The 23803-nt window shown below is 46.5% G+C and overlaps 1 protein-coding gene across 1 annotated transcript in view; it reads right to left on the reverse strand.

The window, feature by feature from the left end:
* TMEM45A (transmembrane protein 45A) overlaps nt 1-14519 on the reverse strand; it is a 32885-nt gene extending 18366 nt beyond the window's left edge. The window contains exons 1-2 of the mRNA XM_088481084.1: nt 14375-14519; nt 6366-6578 (exon numbers count right to left, since the gene is read on the reverse strand). Coding sequence (XP_088337210.1) covers nt 6366-6555 — 190 coding nt within the window. The 5' untranslated portion in view covers nt 6556-6578; nt 14375-14519. The remainder of the gene's footprint in view (nt 1-6365; nt 6579-14374) is intronic.
* Between the last annotated feature and the right edge of the window lie 9284 nt (nt 14520-23803).

Below are 23803 nucleotides of genomic sequence, written 5' to 3' on the forward strand. Positions count from 1 at the left end.
AGGTCTGTGAGAGGCAGTGCTGGGCTTCTGGGTTTGCGGAGATGTGGCAGTCTGAGGTCTGGTCTGACGCTGCCGGGTGCCGCCATCTTGGATTTGGTCACATGTTCAAAGTGAACCAATCCGGTAATGAAGGTTCTCAGCTGACTTTGGCAGCCAATATCACTCCAGCCTTAGGTATAAAGAGGGTGCTTGGGAGATCAGAAGTTGCCAGTGCAAGGTCTAACACAGCTAGTCTGTGAGTTTAGGTCTCTGTGCTTCTCAGCTACACTTGGTTATCTTGCAGAGTTCTGACTTGTTGCTACCAGCTGTATTCCATACTTTTGGAAGTCTGTACCGATTGCCACAAGCAGTCTCCATTGTCACCGACAGCCTAAACCCCACGACTCGGTTCTCTGTGACCTAACCTGGCATCTTCGCAGTCGTTACTCTGTGCCATCCTGTCAGGGAACCTCTGTCAGCTCCGGCTCACAGATTCTTGTTCTCCAGTCATCTCCAAAGGCTGACCTTATGGCTTCCCCCTAGCCTGTACTTCGTGAGATACGAAGATTATTCAGTACTCTCGTGGCTCTTGTTCGCTGCTTTACCATTAAAGGGCAGATACATTCATGAGTATGAATCCTATCTGTCCAGCTCTGTTTCAGTTTCAAGAATCTGCTCAAAAGGACACTCCGGCACCCAGCTCGGATCCATATTCCACTTTGGACGTGACATTGGGTAGGCATCAAACTTAGAAACACTATTGAATTTATGGAAATCATTGCAGAAGCGTAAGCTCCCATCTGATTTCGTAATGAATACAATGGGACTTGAACACTTGCTATGTGACTCTTCAATTATTTCTAATTCCAGCATTTTTTTTATTTGTTTAGACACCGATTCCCTTTGGGCATCTGGCATTCTGTAGGCGTTTAGGTCAACCTTAAACCCTGGATCAGTAATTATGTCATGTTTAATGACTGTTGTTGTACCAGGTATGACAGAAGGCAAATCTCTACTGCTTACAAGAAATTCTTTAGCCTCATGCTGTTGAATAGTTGAGAGGGTTTTGGCTATTGTTACTTCATGAACCAAAGGTACTGCGGTTACCGGGTTGGCTGACAGAGCTACTCTATCTTTCCAAGGTTTTATAAGATTTACATGGTAGATTTGTTCTGGCTTTCTTTTCCCAAGCTAGCACACCTTATAATTAACCTCACCTACTTTTTCTATGATTTCAAATGGTCCTTGCCACTTGGCCAAGAATTTCCTTTCTACTGTGGGAAACAAAATAAGCACTCACACACTGTCCCCAGGAACAAAGGTGCGTAAATGGGCATTACTATTGTACACCCTTTGTTGTGCCTGTTCCAAGTGCTCTCTCACTATCGGCATCACAGCAGCTATTCTATCCTGCATCTGAGAAACATGCTCAAGAACCATCTAATAAGGAGTTGATTGTCCATTCCATGTCTCTTTTGCAACATCCAGCAATCCCCTTTGTTGTGTTCCATACAACAAATCAAGTCGAGAAGATTGTGGAACCTCTCTAATGGCCAGCAATAAATAGGATAACAAATAATCCCAATCTTTCCCATCTTTATCCATCACTTTCTTTTGCATATACTTTAAAGTTTTGTTTAACCTCTCTACTAAATCTTCAGTGTGAGGGTAAGCTGAGTAACCTTAAACAGGCGGCACAAATGGGGTACCTTGATCAGTTAAGATTTTCTTAGGTATTCACACTTTGCTTAAGACATGTACCAGTTCCCTAGCAATTGTCTTTGTTGACGTATTGCACAATGATATCGCTTCCGGGTATCTGGTAGCGTAATCGATTACCACCAAAATATACTGATGACCCCAAGCAGACGTTGTTTTTAGAGGTCCAATCAAATCTATAGCTATTCTCTCAAATGGGACCTCAAAAATGGGCAATGGGGCAATCGGACTTCTACAATGTGGCCTGGGAGCATGGTACTAACACTCACTGCAGGATGCACAGTAGTCAGATACATCTTTAGGGACCCCTGGCCATAAAAATATCTGCAAAATTCTCTCAGAGGATTTCTCTACCCCTAGATGTCCTGCAGTTATATGACCATGAGCCAGGTCCAACACCATCCTTCTATATGCCTTAGGGACTGTTAATTGTACCACAACATTTTCTCCCTTTTTGGACAGTTGATATAACAAATCCTGACACATTGCTATGTGAGGGTATGACAATCTACTATCAGGCTCTACTGGGTTTCCATCAACCACTGCTACATTCTCTCTAGCCTTTACCAGAGTATGGTCTTGTAACTGTTCTGAGGCAAAAATATGTTTTCTCACTTCAAGATCAGGCAAACAGTCAACTGGTTCAACAACATTTTCTAATTCAGTATGGGGTGAACCATTCTGTGCTCCACTGCTGCTCTCGTCATGTTCTGACTCCCAATCATGCTTGGAAAAAGGAACTCTTCATACTCAGGGAACATTCCTACTGCCACTGTAGCAGTAACATTATCAAACGTGTCTGGGTTATTTACATCTGTAACGAATTGGGATTCCCACAGCTTCCAGAAGTGGAAAAAATCTCTCATGAATATAATATCAAATAAGGAACTAAGGGCCTGAATCAGACCCGCTCGCGAGCGCTCGCAAGCGGGTCGATGGTGGCCAAGTGCGCATGAGCACGAAGGAGCCGGCTCCATCGTGCGCATGCACGAGACGCGGATAGCGATGGGCAAACCGTCGCTCCCGGTCTCGTACCAAAGGGGGAGTGCTGTCGCTGTTGAGTGACAGCACGTCCCCTTTGGTGGGCGGGCCGGGGGAGTGGCTGCCCAGATGGAGGCGTTCCCATGGGAACGCCTACCGTCTGGGGCCGGCCCCACTGACATCACAAGTGTCAGTGGGAGTGCTTTCGGCTCTGTTTGAGCCGAAAGCACTCCAGGGCTTGCGGTAATGGGACCCTACCACAAGGGTCTCATCGCAAGCCCGATGGCAAGACCATCGCGACCATCTTCCTGGCCGCTTGCTATAGCTGTGGGTGGTCACCCACAGCTATACGAGCGACCAGGAGGCCGCTCTAAAAACACTATCTTCAACACTATCATAATGCCGAGTATCCCCATGTACACAGGTTACACCAACAGTTTTCCCCTGACATTTTAAGTGGTTCACCAATGCAGCTTTTACAAGAGTAACCAGGCTACCAGAATCTAACAGAGCCTCTACTCATTTGCCTTCTACAGTAATTATACACAATTGTTTATCTGGCTTAGAATGTCAGTCTGCAGTGCTGAGCTGAGCAAAGAAAGATACTCTGAGATTTACGTAAGCAGTATCACATTGCATAGGTTCAGAGGTTAGTGGACAATTAGCAGCAACATGGCTCAAGCCACCACATCTGAAACATATTTTATGAAGTCTTATACAAGACAGGAACCTTCCTGGCACAGCTGGCCAATCTCCAGGTTCCAAGCCTACAGTCTCTAGATGTTTAAGTTAATTCCAACGCCCAGCACCATTTTTTTCTGGAACAGAATTAGCAGAAGTCACTGAAGATCTCCATTGTGGGACTAGGGGCTATCAACAGTACCCTATCTCTCCACATTTCCGCAAGCTGATCTGATGTTTTAGGGCCCCAGTGGCTCACCCACTTGCACAGAACTGCAGGCAGTGACCGTAGGTATTGGTCCATAACAAACCTTTCCATGACCTGTGGCTCTGTTACAGTCTTTTCTTGATGATATGGATGAGGTCATGCCTTTGAGAGAGAGGGGGGGGGTTTCCCACTTGGTATCCCCAGCGATGAACTTGTGCTCAAACAGACATCGTGACACCCGAACAAGTAAGTATTTTAATGTTTAGTTTCTCATAGTCCTTGGCATCAGCAAGGTACCCCTGACAGGAAGGGTGCCAGAAGGCTTACCCACTGATTTTTAGACCAACTTTCTCTCTCAGCAGATCTTTCAAAAAGTTGTTAAATAGGTTTCAACATCATCACTCTTTGTCATCTTTTGCAGCTTATGGAGCTTGATCAAGTTGCAACATCCGTGAAAGCGATTCCAGACAGGGTTGCTAGATACCACACACCCTGAATTCTTTTCCGTTCTTGGTGCTGTTGTTTCCAGAGTTAATCGATTGCCAATTGCTGTTGCCTCCAGATCCCGAAATCCAAATGTTGTTGCTGCTGGGACTCTTCAATGACCTATTGCAGCACCCTGGTAGCTTTCTGCTGAGCCGCTGTAGTCTGTAGCAGCACCTGAACTCTGTTTTCCGTGTTATCTCTTGTTGCAGTTGGGAAGCTGAATCTTCCTTCCTAAATCATCTCATGATTACACCACCAAGAAAGTCACCAGATAACGATCTATTTTTTTTTTTTTGGACAAAATAAAAGGGTGTCTGTCACTTTATAATTTTCTCAAAGATTTTCATGGCTGCAATTTAAGTGAAATGTTTGCATTCTCCATGTGTCACAGAATCAGATTATGGATGCTGTCTCCTGGGGTAAACAGCAGCATCTTCCATTAGTGTAGTAATCAGGTTATTTTAAGAATGATAAATTTACTCGTGTTTTGGAGCCATCATTCGCCAGGTCACTAACTAGCGTTGCTCCCTTATCCCCCCATTCTCTCTCTGCCTTCCTCCATTCCCTCTCTCTCTCTTTTCTTTCTCTCTCATCCCCCATAATCCTTTATATCTGTCTCTTCCCCCACCTCCACGTTCTATCTCTTCCTCTTCCCCACCCCCTTCTGTTGCTCTCTTCCCCCACCCCACCTCCATTCTCACTCTCTTCCCCCATCCCACCCTGCTCTCTCTCTCCCTCCACCCCCCATTCTTCTCCCAGCCCCATTCTTTCTTTTTCCCATACCCTTTTCTCTCTCACTCCCAACCCACCTTTCTCACTCTCTTTTCTCCCACCCACCCTCTCTCTTCCCCCACACCCTGTTCTCTCGCACTCTCTCTTCCCCAACCCGTTATCTCTCAGTATATAAGAGGATACTGTTTATGAATAAACAATTATATTTACATTTCTTATGGGCAGTGTTGCATATCTCCCCCTCCTTTCCATGTCTATCCCCCTTTGTCTATCCCCCTTTTCCTCTGTCCCTGTGTCTCTTCCATATCCCTAATCTAATCCCTCCCTAATGTCCTTTCTCTCTCTCTTTGCCTGTGTTCCCCCAAGTAGCGGTTTCATGCAGCTCTCTACTGAATTTGTGCAAGACACATGCTCTTAGCTCTTTATATAATAAACGGACCAGGCATCTGACAGGTCATCTCAGCAGTTCTGACCCCTCCTGTCCCGTTACACTTACCAGTCCTCTTCTGTCCTGTCGCTGCTATGCACTCATCACACCTAATGTGCATGGCACGAAGTAATAATAATAATAATAATAAATTAAGCCATTTGCCTTATTTCTGTTCATAGTGTATTGTATGGTGGGCATCTATGGGAGGCCTGCCGCTATCTTTAGCGCCAACTTTGGCCTCCTAAAGGATTTATTTTCAGTCTGGGGTGACTTTTCTCTAAATTTATAATTAGTAAATGAGATACAATGTTGCTTACCAAGTTGGGTCATACTGCTCGGGATCCTGGCGGTCAAAATCCCTACACCGGCATCCCGACAGCATTAAGATACTGACACTTGTCTGTAGGTATCCTAACCCTCTCCCCTTAGTGCCTAACCCTAACCCTTCCCCTAGTGCCTAACCCTAACCCTTCCCCTATCCCTGCTACTTACCTTCGGGATGACGGCATCGGCATTCTAACAAGTGTCGGAATTCCGGCGCCGGTATTCTAAGTGCCGGCATCCCATGTGCCATTGACTGTATCCCTTTCTTACCTTGTAAGACTGCTTTGTAACTAATATAAAGCAGGCTTTACATTATTTTGCTGGCTGGCTGACAGATGACTATAGGGTAATTGCCCTTACCTTATTTGTACCTTTTTTCTGTTTGCCTTATTGACAGTTTACTGTTAGTATGCTACATAAGTCATCGTTTACACCATACAATAGTAACTGTGCACATCACCTGGCCACTCTACGTCCATTACTGCTATTTCCATGGTTTTTCCACGTTTAGTGGATGGCTGGTATTAAGAGGTTGCATAACAACAACAGGCATGAAAACATTCATTTGTTGCCCCAGAAAACTTAACTTGAGTAAATATTTTAAACTACAGAAACCGAGAAGGGTGAAACTACCTTTATTGCTTACACTGCACAGCTTTTCCTCTCCCAGTCATGCACCAGAAGCTCTGCTCTTATCATATGACAACACAATAAGTGGCGGCAATAGAACAGGACTAATTTATGGCCATAAGTCCGGGCACTCTGACATTGCTGGAATTTGTTTTAAATTAAAAAAAATAAAAATAACTACAATAAAATCATTACCTATGAAAGCAAAAGCTGCCTTCACTGCTCCTTCAATGATTTCCACACGTTGGAATCCAATTTTTGAGCCAAAGAAACAGATCTTCTTATTTTTCCTACAGGCGTACTTCAGGGGGTATTTCACAGACCACCAAAGACCGAATATGAGGAAGAAGCTTCCTGGTAAGGCATGTCCTTTAAAATTGGCCATAGTTTTCTCTGTGGTTCAAAACCCTGCAATTAGAAACAGAACAGATTTAAAGGGCTACATGACCACTTGTTGCTTGTTGCCGAATTCCCTCGGCAGGTAGCTGGGTCTGTTCAACAGTACAACAATACTTATCTCTCCAATACCTCAGGAGTAATCTAACCAAGCAGTAGGGCATTCACTCTCCTGTATGGCTGATCCGGGTAAGCGCCATTTCAGGAAAGAAATGTGTGGCGCTGCAAATAAGGGAGCTGAAACAGAGTCGCACGCACAGTAGCTGTAGTTGCGGGAGGCCGTGTAAGCCTGATCTACTAACTTATGCTAATGTAAGTACCCGAACAATGAATGTGGGGGTTCGTGTGTGTGCAAGCGGAAACTCATGCCGCTAATCGATTATACGCTAGCAGCTGCAACCTACATCATTAGTATCTGCACTTGGACCAGCGACATGCTAGGTGCAAAAGATCCGTCAGAGACTTCCCTTTCCCATATGGACGACTTACAATCACGCAGAGCTTTTCATATGCGCCCATGATACTACCATGACACTCCCACATGCCAGGGAGGTTACATCCGATCGCATTGTCACTGCCCAGTTCACGCTCTGTAATGCTTTATTTCACAGAAAGACAGATGCAGCCAAGTTGCTTCCGATAGGATGGACATAAATTCACAAATGCACATGTGCTGTAGCAACGAAATGGCCACTTTTGCCCGTGAACAGATATGTATGCGATTCAGGCCCTGATTCAGAGCCGGACGCTCTGACAGAGTGCTCGCTCTGAATCAGGGCCGTCCTTCTTCATTTTTAGAGCGGCCTCCTGGGCGCTCGTATAGCTGTGGGTGACCATCACGACCATCGGGCTTGCGATGAGACCCTTGTGGTAGGGTCTCGTTGCCGCAAGCCCTGGAGTGCTTTCGGCTCAATCAGAGCCGAGAGCACTCCCACTGACATCACTTGTGATGTCAGTGGGGCCGGCCCCAGACGGTAGGCGTTCCCATGGGAATGCCTCCGTCTGGGCAGCCACACCCCCGGCACGCCCACCAAAGGGGACGTGCTGCGAACTGGGCCAACATCGACCCGCTTGCGAGCGGGTCTGAATTAGGCCCTCAGTCCCAAGATGTGAGAAATCCAAACCTCCAGAAAAATACTGATGGCTTTATTGATCCCTATGCCATGCTATATATGTGATCCACGCATATGCCATGAAAATTACACAGACATTACTAGATGGCTAGTGGCGGTATTTAGCCAGCGGTATATTGCACTGCACCGTGCATAGGCCCTGATTCAGACCCACTCGCTGGGCTACGTTCATTTGTAGCTGCCGATGGTTTGCAATCTGAGCATGCGTATGCGCAGATTGCAGGCGTCCAGGCGATCCGGAAGCATTCGCTCGCTGCGCATAGACTGCTCGCTAGACTGAGTGACAGGACAAGCTGTTTATGGGTAGTAATGGGTTGAAAGATGGAAACGGGTGAGTGGAGGTGCGAACGCAGGCGTGTCTGAGTGTCTCACGCCATTTAAGAGGTGTGCATAATTAACACTGAGCGTCATAGTACACTCTCTCAGGAGAGATGTCCCGAAAAGAAGCCCATAGGCTTCTATTGGGTAACGCCACCTGAAGATGGCGTTACCCATCGGGACGAAGCACCAGAATGCATCACATTCCGGTGCCTAGTATATATGGGGAATGTGGTAAAACACCCGAAAACCACATAAAGTGGAGAAGTTGTACATACTAACCAATCAGCGTCATTTTGTGTTAGAAAAAATTGCAGAAGCTGATTGGTTGCCGTGAGCAACTTCTCCACTCAATCACTCCTAGGGGGTGATTCAATAGTTTTTGGGCGGCTTAGTTAATGGGCTCCAGAAAGAACAATTCAATTGTTGCTACATTGAGACGCAGTAGCCGCCGTGGCCGGCATTTCTGTTCACAGCCTCATGAGGTTGGAGAGCAGAAATTTGCGATAGGTCCGTGGTTTTGGCGACCAAACTGCTGTTTTGGCGCGGTAACCAGGACTTTAGATGGATTTAGCCATTTTTTATGGGGCTAAACCAGGTCTAATTGGGTGCGACACACGCAATAATTAATGAGCGCCCGAAATTTCCCCCTTTGTTTTGCAATTACAGAACCAATGGATGTTATTCACATAAATGAACCTCTATAAGCACAGCTGGGCAGAGGGTTAAACATAAAACCTATTCTGTCTTTTCTTATTTTAATCCCTGCAAATTTTCTTTGCACACAAAGATCAAAGAGAACTATGAAAATCAGGAGGAATATTCATCATTGAATAATCAACTAGAACAACTGGGAAATGAGAAGGGAAACTGTACTCAGAATGTATATGGAATGACTGCTGAGTGTTCAAATAAATCATACGCTATAACTTCTGTGTATTAACAGTGACAAATGAAGGGATAAAGGAAAACTATGAATAAAAGTATTTATGGGATGTGTGGGCACTACAGTGCTGGTGTAATAACAAACACTTTTCCCCTCTAAGCTAGATTTGCCGGGGGAAGGGGCATAGAGGGAATATGTTTTCCACACTCCTAAGTGGTCTCTTCCCTACGTCACAGCTCCCAGCACTTGAGTCAGAGGAACTATATGAAAGAAGCTGCCAGGAGCTGAGTTAGACACAGAGAGACTGCGAGTTTTTTACAGTTGCATATAGCCCTATGTAATAAGTAATCTTACCCGAGTTCTCCAAAGCTGAAGTGTTAATGAATGAAGCATGATAGTAGTATACAGCGTTCAGGCATTCCAATGCAAGGATTGCTAAAGTATTACTTTCTCACCACATTACAGGCAGCTGATATCATCTCCCACATGATCACAAGGCACGTACGCACGGCATGTTTGTTAAACATCCTACAGATTATTGGCAGACCTTTAACCGTGGTTGTAGCTCGCAGGGTGCTGTCACCAGAATAAGTGTAACTTGGGTAGTGGGGATTATGCCCAAAATGAACAAGGAGACTCCAGCAATCCCTTATGTGTGTCATGGTCAGCAGTTGCAACAGTGCTAATAATGATGGTAGCACATGTTGCAATGGATTCGGTATGATTTACCCGATTCAAATCCCGACAGCTGCAGCCCGACAAGGATGAAAATCCCGATCGTCTCAAGGTAAGTATTAACTAACCTATTCTACCCCCTAACGCTCCCTTAGGGGTGCCTAACCCTAACCTTCCCCCTAAGTGCCTAACCCTAATCCCCCCTCTAAGTGTCTAAACCTAACCCCCTCTTCCCTGCCTATACCTAAGTCCCCGGGGGGGTGCCTAACCCTAACCTCCCCTCGGGGGTGCCTAGCCCTAAACCCCCCTTCCCCTAGCCTAAACCTAACCTCCCAGGGGGAGTGGCCAACCCTAGGTACCCCCGGGGGGAACTCTAAACCTAACCTTCCCCCCCCCGCGCGGCTGTCTGCGACCGTCGCCCGGCTTACCTTCGATCGGTAAGCCGGGTGTCGGTCTCCCGGCGTAGGTAAAATGACAGGCAACGGGATTTCGACGCCTGTCATTTAACCCTGGCCGGGATTATACAGTCGGGAAGCCTGCGGTCGGGATTCCGTCCATTGGCTTCCCAACTGTTTCCCATTGCAATTGTACTTGTCTGGTCCGATGATGGAACAATTAGATCTGTGAACATTTTGGCCACACAGAAGATCAAGTTGCACATATCCAATTGTCCAGGCAAAAGGACTTCACCAAAAACCTGTCCACACATATGCCCTTCCACTTCCGATAAAGGGATCGATGTGTCAAGCAGGGCAAAGAGCGGAGAAGTGGATCAGAGGAAAAGTTGCCCATAGCAACCAGCTTAAACCTATCATTTTATAGAATTACTTGATAATTGGTACTTCAAAGCTGATTGGTTGCTATGGGCAACTTCTTCACTGGTCCACTGCTCCACTCTTTTCACTGCTTGAGAATCAACCCCATACTCACACAAATGCCAATGAAATGAAATAGCAGCACATCCATCTGACTGCTTCCTTTTGTATTGTAGTGCGCCTGTCATGCTTCTTAAAGGGACACTTTCATGACCATTGCATAAAATTTAGAGTTTTATCATTATAAATGAAGAACACTTTAACCAATACAATCTTTTGTTTACATTTTGTATGGTAACACACACAAAATACGATTCTTTCCATTACACTGCTCCTATAATCACATTATAACAAAGTATAGCAAACATATAGGAAAAAGTACCACATGTCCCAGCTGTTTCATGGTCAACTTTCCAAAATGATTTGGGGACGCTCAAGACTTTTGCACACTCATTTCAATAGAGTTTCCAGCATGGGCTATTGAAATGAATGGGAAAAGTCCATTAGTGAATGAATTAATAAATAAATTGTGCATCGTGCAGCACCCCCTCCAGGCCTGAACCAACCACAGCAGGAGATAGCCCAGCCTAATATCTAAACAGGGAGACCACGAAAGTGGATTAGCCTCGCTATAATGAATCAAAATCCTTGGCTAGATAGTCTAGGAAACAGCACATTTATAGGGTGGGGGCTGCAAAACAACAGCACCCAAAGCTCCATCACCCCTACTGCCCTGACACTACCAGCTATGAGCTGAAAAGCTTTGGGGCTTTTATCAATAACCTGGACTACAAGTGCCTCAAATACAGCAGCAGTTAAAGGAACATAGGCCCTGATTCAGAGCCGGACGCTCAGACCAGAGCGCTCGCTCTGAATCAGGGCCCACCTCCATTAATATGGAGCGTCCTCCTGGACGCTCGTATAGCTGTGGGTCACCACCCACAGCATATACGAGCGTGCAGAATGATGGTCGCGATGGTCTTGACCATCGCGACCATCGGAACTGCGAGTAAAAGCCTGCGGTTGAGTTTCTCAACCGCAAGGCCAGGAGTGATTTTGGCTCTATCAGAGCCAAAATCACTCCCACTGACATCACTAGTGATGTCAGTGGGGCCGGCTTCAGACGGTAGGCGTTCCCTTGGGAACGCCTCCGTCTGGCAGGCATGCCCCCGGCACGCCCACCAAAGGGGGCGTGCTGTCAGTCACCGTCGACAGCACGCCCCCTTTGATGAGACACTCCGAGCGAAGGAAAGTCCTTAGCTTGTCGGGTCTCGCGCATGCGCACGACGGAGCTCCCTCCGTCGTACGCATGCGCAGTGGGGAACATCGACCCACTTGCGAGCGTACTGCCGCTCGCGAGTGGGTCTGAATGACCCCCATAATTCCCAACCCTCTGTCCCATTATGGCAAAGCTGTACCATTTGGAAATCAAGACAGTTGGGAGGCATATTTACATGTAGCAACACTGAAATGAATGGGCCATTGAAATGTACTGTAAAAGGTCCATACAAGCATTTTTATTTTTTTTTACATCTCACTGGTTTTAAGCAATCTAAAGCACCTGAAATCAATGAAAGCATTTTAAGTGATTTCATCAGCAATTTACTAAACAGATTCTCCATAAATCACCCCCTGTTTTAGCAATGCCTGGTGATCATATCTTTTCAGGGAAATTTGGAAAACTGATTTACTATTGGTTAACTTGAGTTGAATATATATGGTGGTTAGCAACACAACCTCTCTAAATAATTAAAAAATAGCGATTTTAGCTTGATTTTTGGACAACAGCCAATATATCTACCCAGCAGTGCTCAAAGCCTTTATACAGGTTGAGTCTCCCATATCCAAATATTCTGAAATACGGAATTTTTTTGGCTTGACTGAGAAAATTAAACCTTTGATTTTTGATGCTTCAATGTACACAAACCTTGTCTAAGGCACAAATTATTACAAATATTGTATGAAATTACCTTCAGGCTGTGTGTATAGGGTGTAAATGAAACATAACTGAATTTTATGTTTGTACACAAACTTTGTTTGAGCCACAAAATTATTGAAAATATTGTATAAAATGACCTGCAGGCTGTGTGTATAAGGTGTATATAACACATAAATGCATTCTGTGTGTATATTTGGGTCCCATTCCCAAGATATTTCATTATGATATGCAAATATTCCAAAATACGTAATATTCCGTTATCCAAAATACCCCTGGTCCCAAGCATTTTGGATATCGGAGACTCAACCTGTACATTGAAAACGGTATACAATTGGGAAACTGGCTGCCTTAATACCGACAGCCGGCTTCGCGACTGTCATATCCCGGCAAGGGTGAAATGCCGGGCGTCTATATCTAAACACCTGTCATTTCCCCGACGCCGGGAGACAGGCGCCCGGCATCCCGATCAAAGGGATCTCGGGCGCCGCAAGCGGACAGCCGCAGGGGGGGGGAGGGTTAGGTTTAGGGCACTCCCGGGGGGGACTTAGGGTCAGGCACCCCCTAGGGGACTTAGGTTTAGGCAGCGGGGAAGGGGGGGATTAGGGTTAGGCACTTGGGGGGGAGGTTAGGGTTAGGCACCCCTAAGGAGGGTCAGGGGGTTAGGTTAGGTTATACTTACCTTAGCCACGATCGGGATTTCCAGTGCTGTCAGGCTTCCGCTGCCAGGAACTCTGCTTTTGTCGGCCAGGCGTTGCCGGGAATCGAACCGGCAGTATTTCATACCGATTCCTTGAAAACAACCTCAGACGGGCACTGACATTATGAATCGAGTACACATAGGGGGTAAATTCATTTAGGAGCGAGTTGAGTCCTGCGAGCCATTTTCAAGGTAAATTCACACCATAAATTTCATTCGCAGTTCAATTCCAAACTCACAATCAATTTTCGCAGCAAATTCAAAGTTTTTGTACCCACCTTATGAGCAGGTGAAAAGGTTGGGAAAATCTTTACTGTAAGGTAAAAATGTCAGAACACAGAGCAGAACCTCTGGCACACCACTAGTAATAACACACTAGGAGGGCTTTAAGATGCATAATTTGGCCAATACACACGTCAGTTTTCAAGTGATTTTCTAGGTTAAAAAATGGATTTATTGAGTTGGGCCATGTATGTAGAGGTGTTGTACTCATGGGAAAGGGGATGCCCGCAAATCGCCATTTCTACCTGAATCTCGCATTTCTCGGGTGCGCAAATTGCCGCCATACATGCAAATTTTATGGACCATACACACGGTCAGATATCGTTGTCTGATCATCCTACATGTGCTGGATGATCGTTATCGAACATCCAGCACATGCACCATTTCCCCAACTACTATAACGACCCTCGATCAACGATCGAGAATCCATATAGTAATCAGGCTAACCTGGTTGATATCGACCAGGTTGGCCAGGATGCACGGGCGATAGTCGATATCGATATGGTAATTGGAGGGGGCTAAAAAAAGGACGATATAAACGATCAAACGATATCGTTTATATCGTCTGCTTTATTTGACCGTGTGTATGCACCATTATAATGCGAGTTCATGTTGCAAACTGGCATCTAACTGAACTGACCCCATAGCATGTGTAACACCCGTACAAGGAGAATGAAGGTACTGTACTGTACATAGAGAAAGCAGGAGAGCTGAGCTCAATGTGGACACATCACAAGGAAGTGATTCCCCGGCATCATGTACGTGACAGAACTCATTGACTGTGACTGCACAGGGGAGACACACCTTCACCAGCACACACATGTATGTGACATAAATGGTTGTACCCATAGCTTCCATGCACTAACATCCATAATGCCACAGAGGTGCAGATTAATACCAGGCAATTGATCAAAATGCAGAGCAAAAATAAGATAACGTACAGGGGGTTTCGAGTAAATAGACTACATGAGATCATGTAATAAGTTAGAATAAAAAAAGATATGTTTGTTGTAACATGGATTGGTACAATCTTCATCCTGCATGAAAGTAAGAAGTTACTCACTAGCTTTGGGTCCGGAGTCAGTTCTGTCACTAGAGCTCTTTAACACGTCCCTGGGTTACTCCTCTGGATCGTTTAATAATATATATTACTGGGCAATGCTGAAGTTTCCCTGGAGACAGCAAATTACAACTGGTCCTGGATGCATTGCATTGCCCGGCTCAGTAACAGTACGGTACAGTAAGTGAAATTGAATCAACATGATTTGCACTGTGCATTGGTGAAAACACGCTGGGGCGGGGAAGCACCCGTGGGATCTGATAGGCTGCCACTGCTGCCCATCTTATGGACACAACATTCCACGTGTACCGTCTTTCTCCCCCAGGTGGCAGGTATTAGGTACTGCAGCCAAGCCATATTGTGAGATGGGGCACTGGAAAATGTGTGTACAGAAGTCAAAATTTTCTATTTACTTGAAAGGAAGGATTGGACATTGGAGGTATCGTCTGTTGTATAGGTGCCACAAAAGAACTGGCCTATTCATAGCAAAAGTTATTTAGGAGTTAAGTTCGACAGATGCACAACTTTGCAAACTAGTTCTATTGTAGATGTGATTAGGAAATGTCCAATAGGACCACTGGTGTAACTATAGAGGGTGCAAGGGGTGCACTTGCTATGGGGCCCGGCGGTTTTGGGGGCCCGCCGGCCCAGCAAACAACCCCCTGCACCCTGCCAAGTACAGCCAGCGCCGATGTGTTTTTTAATCAGGAGCCAGTCGCGAGCCAATAGGAACTCACGGACCAGCAGCCAATCAGAAGCGGATGCTGGTCCACGAGTTCAGATTGGCTCGCGACTGGCGTCTGATTAAAAATTACATCGGTTTTCTAAAGGTGCTTATCTATCCACTAGACGAGAGTGGAGCGACTGAACGATTACAACATTGTAATCGTGCAATCGTTCTTCATCTTGTGCAGTGGATAATGTGCCCACACTGAACGATATGTCATTCAGTGCAGGCACCCTCTCTCTACCCGAACATGCCCAACCTGTCGTTATCGGCAGGTTGGCCTGCATGTTCAGGTGATGATAGATGTCAAAAATGACCAGCGGGAGCGCGCATCACTGGTCGTTTTCGACATTTTAATGCATGATTAATGAGCAATTGAACAATGTGGTAATCGTTCAATCGCTCATTTTAATAGGCTAGTGGATACGCACCTTTAGAAGGTAGGACGAGGCGTGGCTATGATGACATCCCCGGACCACGGCCACGCCTTCTCCCAGCTCAGGAGGAGGTAAGTATTACAGGTCTGGGGGGGGTGTAAGTATTACGGGGCTGGGAGAGGGCCCAGTAAAATTTTTCCATGGGGCTTCCATACCTCTGGTTACGCCACTGAATAAGACAGACCGTCAACTTAAATTGACGGTCTTATTGTTACTGGCCAACTCAGTCCAGAAATCGTCATCTCTGGGGAATATTTTTTCCATCACGTACAAACTTTCTCTACTATTTTTGTTGCTTAAATACCTGTATAAACAACACATGTGAAATATTATTCTCACTATCTAAAATTACTAGATATCAGTGATACAATGCACACCTACCATTACTCCAATAGGCAGAACCATAACTAGAAATGCTAGCTCCAGGAGCAAGAAGGAAATATGATGCCCTCCAAACCCTCAATTGTAACCAAGTTAACCTAAAATATTTATTCACTGTGCTCCCCTTTATATTTACTCCCTGGGCAGCTGCCCCTCTTGCTCAGCCCTGATAATGACCTTGTTCATGAGGCTACCAAAAAAGTTGTTTCAGAAAAGAGGCATGGTCTAGGGAGTTAACTGCCAGACTGTATGGCACGCTTGACTACTGTACTTTTTATTACTCTGTGCAAGGATGAAATTAGGATTTTTGTCACTCAGGGCAAGGCAGTAATTTGCAACCCCCCCTCCCGCCATAACTGTAGACTCTATCCCTCCACCAGCATCCTCTCACCTCGCTCCCCTGTGTCCCCTCTCCAGCAGCCTCTCACCTCGCTCCCGCCATAACTGTAGACTCTATCCCTCCATCAGCATCCTCTCACCTCGCTCCCCTGTGTCCCCTCTCCAGCAGCCTCTCACCTCGCTCTCCCTTTGTCTCTGTTCCAGCAGCATCTCACCTGCATCAGCAGGTGCGGATTTGGAGCTGCACCTGCAGACAGCCGCAGCCCTTGAGAGACCGAGCTGTCATCATTCATATCTGGTGCTGGTCATGAGCCAATCAGAGCTTGCAGTCCAGCAGCCACTGCTGATTGGCTGCCAGTCCATGAGCTCCAATTGGCTTGCGACCGGTGCCAGAGACCAGTTTCGAATGATGGTGGTGCTGTCTCTCTCGAGACCTGCGCACCTGCTGCCACCCGGGACCCCCTCGGCGGCACTGGCCGGACCAGCCCATCATGCCATCGGCCCTTCTGGCATTTGCCAGAACTGCCAGATGGCCAGTCCGGCCTTGTCAGCACCCCCTCAAATCCGGCTCCCAGTGCACGAGCAAAATGAAGCAAATTCGGGCTCTTAGCAGGTCGCGAAGGGTGCAGTGCGTTGCATTCCTACTGGTGAGTGGAAGCAATGCTCACTTTCCATTGGCAAGGACAGGACACTGTTTGGTTATCATTGGTCTTTGTTTGAGCATTGCCATGATGTTGAGATGTAGCTCGTATTAGCAGATAATTTATGAATGTTAAGAGAAACAGCCATTTGCAGGAATCTATGACCTGCAAAACATCTTTGTTCTAGGCAAGGGAATAGGATTGCCACTATGCACCAGCTGGTGGGGTGGATGAGCAAGCCTCATCCAGGGCAGGGCCAAGCATCTGCTCGCTGAGCTAATGGTCATGTGACCGCTCAAGCCTGCCCTGAGATTGATTTTTCAGAAGACTACTGATGGCAATCCCAAGCCTAGAATTGGATCATGAAGGAAGGTACATTACTTCAAATACAAGGAAAGAAGATACTGACATGAATCTTTCTAAATTAAACTGTTTACTGATCTGGTAACAATAACATAGGCCCTCATTCAGAGTCTCTCGCAAGATGCGATCGGTCGCTTGCAAAAAGGGGCCAGGTATGCAAATCAAGCGATCGCTCTTTGCGCTGTAAGGACGCCCTCTATGTCTTAGTGAGCGACGGCAGTTGGCCTACGCTGGACTATAAAACCTCCCACCTGTCACTCGCAGCACACGTCATCTCCGGGAAGAGTTTGATTAATCGTGAACATCGAGCGCCATCGGAGCTGCTCGCAGCGCTTGGGGTTGACCTAACCTACCCCAAGCACTGCGAGCAGTTCAGGCTAAAAAACAACCAAGTCACGTGTGCAATGACGCTACTTTGTTAATTATGCACACCCATTAAACGCCGTTCTGACGGTCAGACACGCCTGCATTCGCACATCCACACCCCTTTTCACAAGCACCCTCCCCTGTTACCACCCACAAACGGCACTATCTGTCACTCAAAGCAGCAACCTGAAAGTGGCTTGCGAGCTAGCAAAATCAGATCTCAACGAATGACTTGCACACGCCAAGTCACCAGCGAGCGAGCGTGCCCTAACGAGATACTCTGAATGAGGTCCATAGTTTGGATCAATGCAATGAAGTAGTGATAAAAACATAATAGCCCGATGAGCATCCACAGGCTAGGCACAGCTATACACCCAAATAAAGAGAAAGAGAAAGAACAGAACAGATGTCGACTTGATCATATTTTGGACAACCAAGTGGTAAGACAGAAAGAATCATTTGATGTCTCTAGCTCTTGATGCTTGTGGCTTCTTATGCTGCCCTGGCACACCCAGGATAAAAGATTAAGGGGCCTATGTATCAAAGCTTGATGAGAGATAAAATTCTGAGATATAAATCACCAACCAATCAGCTTCTAACTTACATTTTATAGGCTGTGTTTGAAAAATGACAGGAGCTGATTGGTTGATTCTTTTTCTCTCACAATTTTATCTCTCATCAACCTTTGATACATAGGCCCCTTAAAGCCCCAAAGGCATTAAAGTCCTGGAACAATTCTGGACAAAGCAACTAATAGCTCTGTCTAAGGGCCTGATTCAGAGATGGACGCTGTTAGCATCGCCGAGCATGACATGTGGGCCTTGTAGTGAGCCCTGACGTTGCCTATGAAATCTGGGCCAACGAGGTCTGTGGGCCTAATTCAGACCCGCGGGTCGATGGTGCCCTAATGCGCATGCGCACGACGGAGGGAGCTCCGTCGTGAGCATGCACGAGACCCGCATAGCGACAGCCAAGCTGTCGCTCCGGGTCTCGCACCAAAGGAGGCGTGCTGTCGATGGTGACTGACAGCACGCCCCCATTGGTGGGCGTGCCGGGGGCGTGGCTGCCAGACGGAGGCGTTCCCATGGGAACGCCTACCGTCTGGGTCCGGCCCCACTGACATCAGTAGTGATGTCAGTGGGAGTGATTTTGGCTCTGATAGAGCCAAAATCACTCCAGGGCTTGCGGCAGCGAGACCCTACCGCAGGGTCTCGTCGCAAGCCCGATAGTCGCGATGGTCTTGACCATCGCGACCATCATCATGGACGCTCGCTATAGCTGTGGGTGCGGGTGCCGCTCCATTTTTAGGTAGGTGGGCACTGACTCAGAGCGAGCTCTGAATCAGGCCCTGTGTTTGCCAGAATGGGCAAGTAGCCTTGAGGCTAAACTCATTACTGCAGCTCTGGTCAGTGAGCCCTTTGCTAATAATAAGGGTGGGTCTCCTAATGGCCTTGAGTAAGATATATTCAGAAAAAAACTACAGCTCCTGATCTCCCATCCAAAGCACTGCAAGTCTCACACTGCATCCAGCATCATCAGTTATTTTAAAACTGAATTTGCCTTAACATGGGGTTGCTTTCAGACTTATCACCCTCATGTGAACATAAAGAAAAGTGAACTCCAGGGCATATAGGACCTCATTCAGAGTCGATCGTTGCGGCCGCACGGTCGTACGCCACCGATGTTCGCTAAACTGCGCATACGTAAAGTTCGCAATGCGCGTGCGCAAACTAGCCGCTACGATCAGAAATTTCTCTCTCCTTGAACACAGCCAGGTCGGTAGTTGAGGCGTTTGTGGGTGGTAACAGGGGAAGGTGCTTGAAAACGGGGGAGTGGAGATCCGAACGCAGGCGTGCCTAATTATGCAAACGGCGTTTTATGGGAGTGCATAATTAACAAAGTAGTGTCATGGCACACGTGACATGGGTGGTTTTTACACTGACATGATCGTAGAGCTTAAGAGAGGGTATGGTCAACCTTAAGCTCTACGACCAGTTCCGATGGTTCCCGATGGTCTCAATTAATCCCTATATGGCCGGAGATGACGTGTAATGCGTACGAGAAGGGGGCGTATTTTTTATCTTACGGCCGCTTCCTCCCCTTGGTCGGGCAGCTAACGATCCGAACTTAGGGACGCAACATGCGAGTGCATCATTTGCATATCCGGACCCTTTTCCTGTACGACCGTGCGTCCGCAACGACAGACTCTGAATGAGGTCCCTAGTGTGGGTTTGTCTGGGAACCCTGTATAATTCCTTAAAACCCATTTGTCATCTTTGACTAGGGTTGCTCTACAGGCAAGCTAGGCAAACTTGTATACCTCATTACTCTGACTAAGCTTTTAATGTGAGGTATATCACTTGGTGGCGGTCTTACCTGTTAGTGCCACGCTGGCCATCGGTATGTCTCTATACTAGGACCTAGTAACCTCTTCTGTTTTACAGTCCACTGATGAGCGACATGGTGGATTAGGGATGGTCATCGGTGGGCTGCCCATATACTGTATGGTTCCATCAGCAATTACCATTGATGGGAAGAAAAACCATCTATAGTAAACCATTGAGGTTTTGTATTACTCGATGTCTGGAAAAAAACATTGGCTTCCAGTCTGCCATCGATGGAGCTGAATCACTGGGTCTCTGCCATTGATGGTGATCGACAGCCATCCCTATGGTGGATATACATATTCAGGATAGTTTATTTGTGGAGTATTGTGTTGTGACCCCTTCTGTCTTAAATGGTAGCTCCAATGGTGGCAGCTTTGGGCAGAGGTACTGTGCCAGCACCGGGCAGGAGAAATGTGTCTGGTGCAGATACTGGTTCTTTGCTTTCTTCAGACAATATCAAGAAATGATCCATTTGTGCCTGAGCAGACATCCCTGTGTGAATTTTTCTCAACATTCACTCTTGCATCTCATATTTTGTTGCCTTCGAGCAATTTCAGGGACAGCTACATTTTTGACTGAACAGGCATCCCTGCATAGGCTCTGGAGGGGGAGGTATATTTTGGCAGTGATTTGTACCTCAGGCTCTGAAGTAAAAAAGATGTATTCCACTTGACAGAAAAATATATTTTTTCATCATAATTAACAGTTTAGAAAGAATCACTGGCAGAAGGAAGAGACCACTTTTTGTCTATGAACAGAGGAGAGAAGTGACTTTAACCTCAGGCCCTGAGGGCGGTATTCAATTGTTGCACCCCATGTACGCGCCCGACAGGAACTATTCAATTGTTTCTCCTGTCGGGCGTGATCAGCTGCCGACACACCATTTCAGCTCACAGCCACAGGGGTGGGGTGAGCTGAAATGGGTGAAGTGACATGTTTGGGCGCCCAAACATCACTTTTCGCGACTTTGGGTCACCAATATGTAGTATACTGAGATGAAGTTTAATGGCAACGTATCAGTGTTGAGGAGTTAATGGAAATACTCTGTAGGGCCCAGGATCATTCTATAGATTATACAGAGTAACTCCTGATCGTACACATGAGATATTTATTAATAATTCTTATTTATATAAGGCACACAGTATGCTGCACTTTACAGATTGGAACTGTACGCAGATCATACATAAGTTTGTATATTTGAAGAGTCTGTTCTGCTGTGCCGACTTCAGCACATTTGCCCTAATTGCTGGGAATTTAGGAGCAATGGCCCTTCAAGTGTGTTTAAGGATAGGGGGTGGCGAATCCCCAACATGACCTTACTACTCCTCTATTTGTGTGTACGCCCCCCCCCCCTTTATTTCTTGTCTTTATGGAAAGACCAATGTTAGGAGGGATGCAAAAGATATAGGGCCTGATTCATGCTAAGATGCATACTATCGCTGCTGCCAATGGTATGCGGCATAGGCAAACGCAGGGGGGGTTTCCATCTGCCTGGAAACCCCCCACCCCAGCACATACCATGACCACAGTAGAAATGCTACATGTACTTCTCAGCATCACAAATGAAATAATTAGCACCACCTGTGGATCTTTTAACATGTATGAGCCAGTAATAAATAACCTGTGCACCAACTAGGAGATCTGGAAAACATGCACTGTTAGGGATGCACTGCTTTAGAGCCCAATATCTACATAAATGTCCAGGGCAGTGCTAGGTTCTTCTGCTGCTTCTCCAGTCTCCCGGACTTGCTCTAATACTCTGGAATGGTGCCCACATCTAAAATAAAAACATTCAGCTCAGGCAGGATGGCCCTACTGCCGCATCTAATGACTTACTGTGATCCTGTAAATGCTGGGATTATGGACACACAATACACATTGTTTGACGCATATTAAAGCTGGTTAAGTACTAATTCTGCCCTCTTCATGGACTGGCCACACTCGTTCTAAAATCAACCATTTGGAAACTCCCCTCTAGAAATCCTGCGTTTGCCACTGTGCGGTGTGTATGCATTGCAGTGCGCATGCGCATACCTTAGTGAAAGTTCACAATGCATTCGCTCGCTGCGCATAGACAGCTCAGCAGAGTGAGTGACAGGGGAAGCTGTTTGTAGGTGGTAACAGGGGCTGGTCATTAAAAACGGGGAAGTGGAGGTGCAAACGCAGGCGTGCCTGAGCATCTCAACAGCTTTTTAGAGGTGTGCATACTTAAAAGCCAGCATCATAGTACACGTCACCTGGCTTGTTTTTACACTGAAGTGATCGCAGTGCTTGCGGCAGGGCATAGTCAACATCAAGCGCTGCGATAGCATCCGATGTACAAATAGTTGCATACACTTCCTGGACATGACATGCACAAGTGAGCGTCTTAAAACAGGCTGGTGGGTGTCTGCATACACTATGTGATCGCTCTCTAAGAACTACTGGGCGTGCTAATGCATTGCTGTGCAATTTGCATACACATTGTGCGAGCGATCGCATCTAGTGAGCGGCTCCGAATCAACTCCATAGGCCCTTATATAAAAGCCTGCAAGCTGCAGATTATGTTGATTTAGGGCCTGATTCAATAAGGATCGCTATTGCGACCGCAATATCGATTACGCACGCAGTCTCACTGCGAAGATATGCTAATGATTGCAATCGCAATGCCATACGCAACCTAACATAAGGACGGCCACTTTACCTTACACACATCCGTAATACTTAGCAAGATTGCAAAACCATTGGTAACATTGAGTATAATCGCAGCCTCACGCACACTTACACAAGCGCTGACCGTACTCAGGTATTGCTAACCTCATCGCATGCCAGTGGCGTAAGTTCCTCCCAGACGCCCGGAGGCAGGTTATAATTTGGTGCCCCCCCCTGTCACAGCCGCTGACACTGTAATGTAGCAATTCGCATGCAGACAGGCTATAGATAGACGAAGGCAGCAGCTGATGGTCAGACATGGAGCTCTCCACTAGTGTTTGGTGGCTTCTCAGATGCCGGGAGGAGGTGCCATGTATTGGGAGGCCATGACAGTACACTCCGGGTACATAGTTACAGCCCTAAGTGGGGTGAATATGTTTTTGGACAATGTAGGAGGTGCCCCTTCAGAGCTGGAGCCCGGCGGCAGGCGCCTCCATTGTCTCCCATAGCTTTGCCCCTGTCGCACGCAGTGAAAGCCCAAGCTGTGTATGGCATAGCAATGTATAATTTATGCACGCCCCTGTAATGACGTTCAAACACACTGGCACGTCTGCATTTCTCCGACCACCTCCTGCCTCCACCCCAAACGGTGCTTAATGTCAATCACTCGGCAATGGATCTGCATAGTCACTGCGATCGCAGTCCCAATCGCAGTGGAGTCTTTGCACACGCACACTGTGATGCACATACGCATGCCCAGAACGCAACAATCGGCTGATTGCGTGCAAAATCGCAGTTGCGATCGGCAATTAATCAGGCCCTTAGCCCATAGACTTTAAGCATCAATAATCAATCATTTAAAAGGCAAAACCAGGTTCACTTTGCCTATTAAATGATCGGCACTTTAAATCTACGGGCTAAACCACTGGAATCGCACGAATTCCTGCAACTTGCAAGTTATTACATCAGGGTCATAGGGTGACACTTTTAATACTTAAAAATCAAATAAAAAATTGTCTGTTAGTAAATGTATGATTTAGCTCCAAAACACAAAATCGATGTTGATAGATTTTGATCTATTTTAAATATATTATAAGTTGACCTTTAGTATATAAACCCATTAGGGCAGTGGTTCCTAAACTTTTTTGAATCGCGGCACC

Source organism: Taudactylus pleione, unplaced genomic scaffold, assembly GCF_031769625.1.
Source record: "Taudactylus pleione unplaced genomic scaffold, aTauple2 ptg000262l, whole genome shotgun sequence".
Classification (NCBI taxonomy): domain Eukaryota; kingdom Metazoa; phylum Chordata; class Amphibia; order Anura; family Myobatrachidae; genus Taudactylus; species Taudactylus pleione.